At 39.3% G+C, this 11,619-nt stretch overlaps 1 protein-coding gene across 1 annotated transcript in view; it reads left to right on the top strand.

The window, feature by feature from the left end:
• The window catches only part of LOC107707821 (fibrosin-1-like protein), a gene marked incomplete at its 3' end in the record, with an annotated part of 343,126 nt that extends 331,511 nt beyond the window's left edge, over positions 1-11,615 (top strand). Inside the window, exons 11-20 of the mRNA XM_016511913.1 lie at positions 3,542-3,592; positions 3,807-3,902; positions 6,044-6,115; positions 6,267-6,296; positions 6,400-6,471; positions 6,723-6,855; positions 7,914-7,991; positions 10,089-10,172; positions 10,734-10,995; positions 11,102-11,615. Coding sequence (XP_016367399.1) covers positions 3,542-3,592; positions 3,807-3,902; positions 6,044-6,115; positions 6,267-6,296; positions 6,400-6,471; positions 6,723-6,855; positions 7,914-7,991; positions 10,089-10,172; positions 10,734-10,995; positions 11,102-11,615 — 1,392 coding nt within the window. The remainder of the gene's footprint in view (positions 1-3,541; positions 3,593-3,806; positions 3,903-6,043; positions 6,116-6,266; positions 6,297-6,399; positions 6,472-6,722; positions 6,856-7,913; positions 7,992-10,088; positions 10,173-10,733; positions 10,996-11,101) is intronic.
• Positions 11,616-11,619: the final 4 nt, after the last annotated feature.

Below are 11,619 nucleotides of genomic sequence, written 5' to 3'. Positions count from 1 at the left end.
GCATCAAGAACCAGGTTGACCGGGTACTCGGTACCACCGGTACTTAAAAAAACCTGGTACCGTAACGTTTTCATTTTTTTAGTACCGACTTGGTACCGAAATACCGGGTCTTTTGACAACACTAAAACGCTCTGATCCGTTAACATGGGCGCGGAAAAAATATGCACCACAGACGGAGTGTGTGGACCTGGCGTTACGTTTGTATGCCCGTCCGGTCTGTTCTGTTCTCGTGCTCCATTTAGGCGCACTGCATTCTGATTGGTTCGGATAGCATACTGCGGGAGGTCGGGGGCACGGAAAATCGTGCTATAAAGCGATTTAGAAATCGCGCATGCTCAAATCGCGATTTTATGACGATTTCGATTAATCGCACAGCCCTAATTCAGAATGTAAAATTTAACTTAAAATGTTCATATACTCCAAAAATATGTTCATATACTCCCTTTAATGGCAAAGAACTTTACATAAACACACGTTTATAGTTAAATTTGCTTTTTTTCCATCACTGGCCATAATTCTAACCTTGAAATTAGGCATAAAAGATTAGGCATAACATAACGTCTTAGGAATCATTCATACATGTAAAAATCAGCTGAGAATTGAACAAACAGTTGTAACCTGGTTCAGAGGAAGACAGGAATCATGTCTTTGTGGCAGTCATTTTGGTGATTAAGGGATAATACAAGACTTCACCTTACAAATGGCTGTCAAAAGCAAAAATGTCACAAAATGCACTTCATATTTTGTGAGAAAGCATGACGTGCTAGACCAGAACAGGCACTATTTTTGGAATCAGCATCCCAAAATTAGTAAGAAACAAGCAGTGGATTTCATTCAGCAAATATGATGCAGGGTGGTGATACTAGAGCACCGGAACTAACTGTTATATAATAGTGAAGTAATAGTGTTTACAACCCACTACAGAGACTTAAGGCTTATCTTAAACCAGACCAGATCTTAAACAGAGGCCATGGGGTTGAAACAGTTTTATAGCACCATCTCAGTGACATAACCGATGCCCATCATCCTAACAAGATAAACTATTGTCCCATGACAACCACAAATATTGTAGCTCTTCCCCTAATAAAAACCCTTTTTGCTGCCATGTTGACATGCCGTACTCATTGTGCTTTAATAGTGCGAGCCAGAGATGTTTTATTGCTTTCATATGAGCAGAATGGTGATGTTTCTGAGTGCTGGGGGCTGTTTGAGAAAAACAGGAGGCAGACGGGGTCTTATGGCGTGACTGAGGTACAGACAGAACTCATTCTGTGTGACACATTCAAAGCTTGCGGTCGAAACATAATGACCTCACCTCAGATGAAAGTCATGGCATCAATGGGGTTGTTTTGATAAAGCGTAATTGCTTCCGTGTGCAAAGCAGCTATTACAGGCAAACTTTGGCAGCCTGTAATCAGATAAGTTCAGCTCCTCAAAGTCAGCTAGCCATATGAAATGCATTCAGATCTCTGAAACGTATTCGGACAGGAACAAGAACGTCTTATCTGCATGCTATCGCCACTGTCAACCAATCCGGAAGATATTATGTCAAGAGTGCTAGATGAAAAGTCAAGCATTTTTGAATCATATATTACCATCTCGAAAGATTGAAATCTAGCTTAAAACATGCCATATGTGTTGTAGCTCGCGGTCCGGATTCTTTTGTAAGGTTGCAGAACTGAAACTGAAAGACTGAAATAGCGATGAAAATGTTGGTTATGCATCTTATCTCTGGTGCTGAATCACAAACACACCTCCACACCTTCCCCAAATGTTTTATGAGATACAAATCGTATTTGCTGAACAGCTATTGTTGAATTTCTTTCACCACCATGTGATTTAAGTGTGATGTTTTCTACTGACAAGTGTGCTGATGCTTGATTTCTAAAGCATTTCTGCTTGGTTTAAGAGCTTTTGCATAGGAAGCAGTGTTGTTGTCTACTGGGATCAATAAAAAACTGTATAAATGTCATTTTTAAAGTCAACATGAACCCAGAAATAACCCAGTTTGCTTCGTCTATACATGTTCCTGGTCTTACTGTGCATGATTCATTGGTGTGTTATTCCAAAAAAAAAAAAAAAAACATAATTTCCTGATAAAGGATAACTACCTTTTGTTACTCCAAGTAAAGTGGGTAGCGAATTCCGTTTCATGTTGACATGACACTTCATATAATGTCTTTCTTATTTTCTTTTTTCCCTTCCTCCTAGCTTTTCTTATATAAAGATTTAATTGTTTACAGATGTAATATTGAACCTTGATTTGCCAAAGCTGTTTGTTATAAAGCTGTGAATTATGAAGCACTGTTTTTATGGGCCACTATAAACCTTTGCTGTATTTACTCGGCAAATGTTAACCATAAAGCAGGTGTGTGGCTCTCAGAAGGATCACAGAAGTGCAACACGCAGAGAAGCCAGATCAGCGATTTTCTCAGCCAGGGCAACCTCATGTATTTGATTTAGGCTAATTATCACCACACATTCATACGATGCAGGATAAAAGCAGCTTATGCCTTCTGATCTGTTGGAGTATAAAGTCTGTACCATGAGTGGGCTGCTTTTCAAAGTAACACACACAGTGTGGCCTAAGAGTTTATCCACTTTTATTACCATCACCTGAGACATAAGACGACAGGCTTCTGTAGAAACAACACTATATAAAGGGGTTTGTAAAGGATTTCAATGTTTATGTAAAAGAAATGCCTTGAACTCAGTAGCAATTACTTTGTTTTAAAAGCAGCGCTGAATTTACAGTGTTCGGCTGAGTGATAAAAACTCAAGCCAGTGGAATTAAGGTGACAAAGATGCTGGGTTAACTTGATAGTAAAATGTTACCAAAAAAAAGTTTGAAAATGTTTGAATGTTTATTGGTTTTTTTAAACATTTATGGATGAATTTGTTTTATTACAGTGATGAAAAAAATAATGTACAATTGAAATGACTACAGAAATGACGTTTTATTTCCATTACATTTGTATGAATGAAAATGAACCATTTCAGCCCTTCTCGCTTCTTTATGAGTCCTGACTCCGCAAATACAGAATCTCACAACATTAGCATGCTAACTGTAATTGTTTATCATATAGTTACACTGCTAGCTTTACTCTCAAATTACTCTCAAAATTAGAGCTTGCCTTGAAAGACTTACTGATCTGTATATGTTTCTTAACTGTAAAGGACACTGCCACGTAATAAATGGCTCACGTCTGTTTAATTGGAAGTGAAGGGTGCCTTCATTTGTTTCGCGATCTGGTTTGCCTCTTTTGTGAGCGTATTCCCACACTCTGGGTCGGCTCTGTGAAGCCTGTGCCAGCTGCGGCTGCAGTGGTTTTCTTTCATGTGACATTGAATGGCTGTTTCACTGTGTAATTGTTTTATTAAAAGGGTGTAATTTATTTGAGCTTCATCTGTTTTTTATTTGACTATGTAAGCACTGCAGTAAAGCTCTCTCATGTTTTTGGTTACAGATGCCTTTGATTTTGTTGATATGTTTTTAATGTGCACTCTTTCTTTCTTTTTCTCTCCCTCTCTCTCTTCATAGTTCGACAAGTACGTCCCAAAGCTGGACAATCCTTTCTTGAGACATTCAAATGTAAGTGTCAACATGTTTTGACTGCATAACCTTGCTTTGACTGAAGATGAAGCAGATTATGTACACTTTTTGAGACATATTTGCATGTTTTTTTTAAGCATGCTTGGTTTGATGTTGTTTTCAAAGCAGGATAAAAAGTTGTTATAGCTTAAAGAGATGATAGACACCAAAGAGTTTTGTAAACTTTACATTTACGATGTTTTTTTCTCTGCAGTTCTTTCCCTCCTATCCACCAACAATGCCAGGCATGCCTCCAATGCTTCCACATTCAGGGCCCTTCAGTTCACTGCAAGGAGCCTTCCAGCCAAAGGTTAGACCTCAAAACTATGCATTCACATCATGTGGGAAGGTAGACAGAATTGTTTTGACTTGAGCAGAATGAGAAAGAGACCCATGTTGCTTGTTTGGGCATTTCAAATTTCCCGCTTGCAGACTCTGATATGACCAAGACCAGTAAGTCAAAAATATTTGAAAAATATGGCCCATAAAACTCCAAGCTGTAAGAAAAAAAACAACTGGTGAAAGTTTCTACATATTAATTGTTGGCCAGATCAATCTGTTCTGCAAAACAAAGGACTGGTCTCAAGTCTTGCTCAGTTATGAGAATGGAAATTAAATTTAATCTCCAGAATCTTACAGGACAGGACTAGTGATGCACCGAAAGGTTTTTTTTTTTTTTTTTCATTTGAAACTGAAACGTATTTTTAGCCAAACACAAAACCAAAAATAAAGTTAATTAAATTTGAGTAATTGGGGGATTTAACGTGGTATACTGTTCAGGCTGTCGTTTTCACAGGTAATAAACTTGTTCTTTGGCAGCAAGCCACATATTTCAGGCGAACAATTTGTACATATTGGGAAACTGCTATATTTCTTCTGTTCTGAAAGCGCCTCCTGCTGGCAGAGAATGAATTTGTATTTTTTTTTAAGAAGCCTGTCTGCTGTTTTTGTTCAGACTGATGCGAAAATCAACCCATGTTTTAACGCAGCAAACACGCAGAGTTGTAAATGTGAACCGGTGGATTGACAAGAAGCTCATGCATTATAAAAATAGAAACAAAGACAGTAAACTACATTTATATGTTATTTAATTAATATAATGATTTATAATAATTGTTTAAATTAATAAATTAAATTAATAATAATTAATACTTTTGACTCATCCATTTTTTCAAAAAAAGGTTTAAAGGCTGAAATGTGAAGTTTAGCATTTTATAAAACTTTTTTTTTTTTTTGGTGAAAACCTGTATCTGAACTGTAAATCATGCATTTTACGGTCATTTTACAGTTAAATATGTTACCACTGACATTGCCCTAACCCACTCATAGTCATATGGTGGTAAGTTTACTTTGTGCAGGTCTTAAAAAAAGGTAGATTTGAGTTTTAAAATCCTGCAGACACCCTGCCAAGTCACAGCCCTAGTGTTTAGCAAATGATCTCCAGGCATGTTAAGCCTTGGATGCTCGTCTGACAGAGACAGATTGAAATCTGGGATGGGTCATGTCTCAATCCCACCCCCCTCTCTTTATCCCAATAAATTCCTGTCACATTTTCTGATAATAAAAGGGCAAAAAAAGTCCCAAGACAAATAAAAATGGGGTCAAATCATTCTACATTTCCTGTATACTGCATAAATGCAGCTGATTGAGAGCCCAGCATCACCTTACCATTAGTATTCAGGGTGCTCTCAAATCCCGCACAGCTGCATTTATACTGCAGACTGACTGAGAAATCTACCACTGCCACATTCTCCACTAATGGATTATGCAAAGAGGCTCAGGCTCAATAACCTGCTGGAGGCTTTTGTGTTAACTTTAGACTGTGGTCTTGAGCAGGGTGGTTACCGTGTGTGTCTTTGCAGTGTGTGTTATATGGCTTTCACTCGCTTGGTGTGTAATGGTTTTTACCTGGCACTTCTCAAATAACGTTAGCTACCAGTCAAAAGTAGAGCCAGTCTGACGTTTCTGAGTATAAATGACTATGGCATCCATGAAACTTGAGACTGAAGTTTTTAAGCTTTAGGCTACACCCATGATGAATCACATGATTTTTTTTTCCCCCAGACCTGATGTTTCCTTTTGAAACAGGATGTTTGGATAGAGCATATCAATGGGGTTATTATGTTCGTGTTAAATAACCAATAGGCTTTAGTTATGTCACAATAATAAACCCTGATTTGGTTTTATAAATACATGCTTCTGCTAAATGTTTTACCCTAGCATATACTGTAGACATCATCAAAGTTAACACACAGAAGCTACAAAATTTCCATTTTCATTTCATAGGATCTTCAGTAAAAAATGCAGGACTTCAGTCATCACACCAAGGAGCCAAAAAATGCAGTGCAATATCTCTGAACAGTGCATGGTTGAAAATAGTAAATAAACAGACTTCAGTGTTGTGCTGCGTTCCATTAGCTTTATCTAAAATGGTCTTAATTTTCTCTCCAGGCCTCAAACCCTATTGATGTTGCAGCACGACCAGGAACGGTCCCGCACACTCTCCTTCAGAAGGACCCACGGGTAAGCCACGCAGTCTGGAGATCCTCTTATGAGATTGGCCATTAAAATCATATCAGGATTGTGATGTTTTTAGTATTTCATGTACCTGGACTTTGTTACAAAACATATCTGTCTGTTTCCTTTTCTCTTTTTCTTCCTCGGCTCCTTACAGATAACGGATCCTTTTAGGACCTCAGTAAGAGTAAGCATCATATTTTCATTCTCTTTCAAATCCCTACATTTTCCTCCTTAAACGCCACCATCTTTGTGCTAATGCTTTGAAATGTCCTCTGTGCTCATGTCAGAAGCCAGGCAAATGGTGTGCAGTGCATGTTCAAATCGCCTGGCAGATCTACCATCATCAGCAGAAGATGAAAGTAAGTTCTCAGAAACCAAAGAGCTTGTCTCTTTCCTTTAGTACAATGTAGCCTTTAGTGTGAGGGAAGTACAAGAATACACAAGTATGCTTTGTAATGATTCATGCATTAAAGACCATCTCAGTAATTTTCCCTCATTAAGGACAGTTTACTCAAAGAACTAGTACTTTTTTTAAAATTTATACACTCACTCCAGTCATATATTATATTGTATTGTATTGTATTATTGAAATGACTTTATCTCACAAAAGCAGATGCACTTGGACCCACATAAACTGGATATGAATGGAAAACTTGATCTGTTCAGCCGTCCTCCAGCTCCAGGTGTGTTCCCTGGGTTCCCCTACCCTCATGATCTGGCCAGACCCCTCTTTTCATCAACAGGTATATGAAGAAAACTCAAAGTAAACATGAACTCAAACTTGACCCTATTTAATAAGAACACACATTCCTGGTTATAGTGTGCACAGTTCACAAAGGAAAAATGTATGCGTAAAATCAAATCCTGCCCTACAAGGTTTTTCTCATTGAATGTCCCGTAAGATGGATAACAAACAACATGCTATATTGATTTAAAATTCTTAAGCTGAAAAGATAACAGTTGTAGATGAAAAGTTGCACAACCATTCCTGGAAATAATTCCCTTTCCTGCTGTGTTGGGAAAGCCTGATGCTAGACCTGACTGCCTTAAGAAATTCTACTTAAATATAATTGATTTTCATTTCACTTATAAGCTAGATTTATAATCCAATCAAGATACTGCTCTCACAGAGTATTTATGTCTTATCTTGTAAATTATACTGCAATCGCTTTATTGGCATGGCTTCAGCATAATAAAATGAATTTGTATGTCTTTTCTTTCTCTCGTGCTCCGTGCTCACTAATTTGCATGTTGTTATTTTGAATGTTGTCTTGGCTCAACGCTGGGGCCACAGGCATGAATATAAATGCTTTTACCTGATATAATTGACTGGTAGCTCTTTGTTGAAGGGCAACATGAGCGTGTCTGCCCTTTAGATTGTAATTATGCAGCGTGGTGTCATGAAGGAGTTTCTTCATTAATGATACACAGTTACAAATGACACATAGTTCAGGCTGAACAGACAGTTGACCCTTTCAAATGCAACCTGAACACTCAATCTAAGACATCACTGTCCTTTTTATTGTCCGGGCAAACTACTCTAACAGCTTATTACTGAGAGTCCTGCCCCAAACGCACGCCATTGGTTGGTTGAGCCAGGCTGACTTCTAGTTGTCTCTGCATATTAAGCTGGAATTGGAGAAAGTATTTAATCTAACAAGACTAATCATTACCCAAGACATCTCCTGTCTCCGTGTATATAGAGACTACATCTGGTGCTGTTTTGGTGACTATTTGAATGGTTTGGCTAACTCTGTCTGCAATCAGTTTGACTGATGATTTTTCCCGTTGTATTCAATAGGATCGGGACATCCAGCTGCTTCACCCTATGGACCGTCTCCTCACCACGCTGGCTTCCTGCCTCCTAGCCATTTGGCAGGTAAGTGTAAGTAAACCGCCATTTTAAATAGTTCCTCTCTTTTCTTTTGTACTTCAAATTATTGTCAAGACCCTCTTTTATTTGATGCGAACATAAACAAGGCAAATACAATCTGTTCCATATGTTGTAGTGCTGCACCTCAGTGGTGATCATTCAGCTATAAAAGCATGTCTTTCTACTAATTAAAAAAAAATAATTAAATACTGTACTTCTATCCCTCATAGCCTTGTTTTTGTTTGTCAAGTATAATGTAATATCTGCTGTAACAACAATGTTTTCAACTAAAACCTGAAAAAAAATAATGCAATCTGCCCTTTCATTTGCACAGCAACAGTGTTTTGGGCACCTGAAATCACAAACTTTTTAAAGCAGGTTTCAAAGTGCACGTTTTTGAAAATGATACCATTATCATCTCCTTGTAAACTACAAACAAAACGCAAATTTGTGAAAAGGTGACATCATGCGCATGCATGTTCAGTCTATAGGTATGTGTACATTCTCATAGTGTTTCTTTACAAAGTGACATCGGCAACTACTAGCCTGTCATGCATAATAATACAGCGTTTTTAGTCAGAAACTTTTCAAAAACGCAAACTTTTCCATTTTTAGTACATTGTTGCTGTGTAAACGTACCATAAGGCTCCCCTTTGGAGAGACACTTCTAAGCCTATTGTTATCAGATTATTCAGTCGGCTCAGAAATGTCAGATATTATAAATTTAACCTCAGCTCAACTTTTAAAATGTATTTCACAATGTAATGATTAATAAATGATTTGGAAACAAATAGTCGTACATATTATATTGGCAAGTTATTCTATAGTAGTCATTTTGCCATGTTGGAATTTGTACAAATATGTCAACAAAACAAGATAAACTTACTTCAGAATACTAAGGCTTGATATTTTATATTGAATGTAACTATTTTTGTTGAACTGGCAGGTGTATAAAAAGTCTAAACAGTGAACACTTACACTTATATTCAAGATGTGATATTGTTTAGATTAATAAATTGGAAAACAAGGCAAAGTTAAGAATATGCTTTGCAGTGTAAAGTGACCATGGTGTTTTAATTTTATCCAAAAGAATCCTAGACTGTCTTTTAGAGAACTTTCTGACCAAAACTACAATGCACAACAAAACATAGTAAAAGTAATATTTTACTATGTATCCTTTTTACTGGCTTTAGATAGTGTTCCCCCACAGTTTCTATCAGATATGTTATTTGAGTTTGGAGCTGAATGCTGATTTCACACAGTGAGCTTTTATGTCAGTCCAATTTGAGTTCATAAACAGCTGGGGCCCAAAGGAAATGGAGAGAAAATGGGTAAAATGCAGAATTGGGTGCAGTGTTGTCTAGTGGTGATAGCTCAGGACCGGTAATCAAAAGGTTTCTCAGTCAAGAACTTAGCAGTGTTGTGCCCTTGAGCAAAGCACTTAAATGAAGGTTGCTCCAGGGGGATTGTTTATGTAAATGAGTATATTGTAAGTTCAAGTTGCTTTGGATAAAAGCACGTGATAAATGACTGCTTGCTTACTTAAGTACACTGTGGATTAGTCATAAATCCATTTCTGGAATCAGGAGTTTAAATTCATGTTTCACATAGAAAAACACTGAATTGTGTTTTTTACCTATGTGGGCTGGAGGTTGTCTGTTTGTATTTAATTTAATTATAAACACAACTATGAATGATTTGGGCTCCTTCACCCATTGCAAGGTACGTATGAACAAATAGCTTAATGTTTTCAGTACTAAGTAGATGGAATAATCACAGAAACCTCTAGAAGAGATCGGAGACACATGAGCTGTTTTGCTTGCTGTCATTTAATCATTTTTCACATCGGACATTTCAAAATGTCCCTGGCTATCACACCCCAATCAGGTATTGCTCTTCATGCCAGCACCTCTTGCTGCCTAATCCGCAGTCAGTGAACACTCTCCAACAGTCTTACTGGGAGAAATAAACAACCCTTAGGGAGTCAGAATAGCAGCAGTAACAGTGACGCAAAAAACAAAGCTTGCTTGTAAGAGAAAAGCCGGTTGGAATGGTCGGGCACCTCCGGCCCCGCGTCGCTAATCCCTGTTTGGCATTTTGCAGATCCATTCAGTCGCTCCAGTACCTTTGGCGGCCTCAGCAACCTTTCAAGCAGTGCCTTCGGTGGATTAGGCAACCCAGCCCTCGGTAAGCCCCGGCCCCCGGCCTCTAGCTCGACTCAGTGCAGCACAGCTTAGCTCTAGACCACAGAGAGTGCAGAGGGAATAAAAAGGAGGTGGGAATGAAAGAAAGGCACTTAGCTTTGCAGCAAATGCCAAATGAGAGTTTAGGGAAGCGGGGGAGGCAGGCCTTACCGCAGACAGTCTTTTGCCAAATTCACACCCCAACTCAACTCAAACTCGCAACCCAACTGGTTTAGCATTGCTCTTGCATTTATTAGTCGCTTGCTAAGTAGGGTGGAAGGTTTGCCATATCTAATTTCCTCTCCCTTCTTCCTTCATTGGCTGAACGGGACTTCTTTTAGTGAAATTGATTGTATTGAAATAGAATCTCTATGGAACGCTTTGCTTTTCATAGCTGTTGACCCCGCTGGGACATTCATTTGTTCACTGCCCTCAAAAGCAGCCCTTGGTACCCCATTTGTAGAAGAAATTACTATACGCCATTAACCTTTCAGCTTGTGTATGCAGAACCTTGACAGAACTGAACAGCGGTCTGTTCAACTGATTATGTTTCTTGTTATTTCAGGGGCCAACAGTGTATTTGGACCCAAAGAGGGTCCAGGGCTGCCTGGTCTCAGTAGTCCTCATCATGACACCTGGAATCGGCTGCACCGAACACCACCCTCCTTCCCGACCCCTCCACAGTGGCCCAAATCCACAGATGCAGAAAGAAGCAGCTCTGCAAACAGCCATGACAGAGAGAGAGAGCGGGAGCGGGAGAAAGAAAAAGAAAGGGAAAGAGACAAAAGGGACTCTTCTATTGGGAAGGAAGAGAAGGATAAAGACAGGTTGGTGTTGTTGATTTCATGGACCAAGGCATCTTATTTTTGCCTTACATATTTGCCTAATTTTTGTCTCCTAATTCAACTAATGATGGGTTCTTTCCTCTTACAGAGACTCTTTAGATCGTAATCGCCATTCGAACCGCTCTTCTCCAGCTTCCGCTCCCGTTAGCTACCAGATCAGCAGCCTGATCCGCTCCAACAGCCAGAACTCGACCGACTCCGGCAGACACCGCAGCGGTAGTGCCGACCGCAACCGTGAGCCTGAGAAAGAGTTGCTGGACCGCCAGCGAGAGGCAGGCATTTTGGGAGACATAAAGGTGAAGGAAAGTCGTTCTCCAGGAAAGGAAATCACAGACAGACGTTCCTCAGATGACTCTCTTAAATCCATCCACCGATCGCCCTCTCCATACTCGAAAAATGTCCTTAACGATGCAGGAATCAAGATGGGTATCCCACAACCGCCACCGATGAAAGAAAGTGAGAGGGATAGGAAGGAGACCAGCTCAGGGGATCTGCTACAGAAGGTGAAGAACGACATGAAGATCAAGGAGGAACGCAAGGAAGAGCCAGACGTGATGGTGGTTGGATCCGAAGCTGCCACTAAACCTCAAGTCCCTCCCCCGCCTC

The sequence above is a fragment of the Sinocyclocheilus rhinocerous genome, unplaced genomic scaffold (assembly GCF_001515625.1).
Source record: "Sinocyclocheilus rhinocerous isolate Xijiao unplaced genomic scaffold, SAMN03320098_v1.1 scaffold1256, whole genome shotgun sequence".
NCBI lineage: Eukaryota > Metazoa > Chordata > Actinopteri > Cypriniformes > Cyprinidae > Sinocyclocheilus > Sinocyclocheilus rhinocerous.
This window is presented reverse-complemented; position numbering and strand designations above follow the sequence as displayed.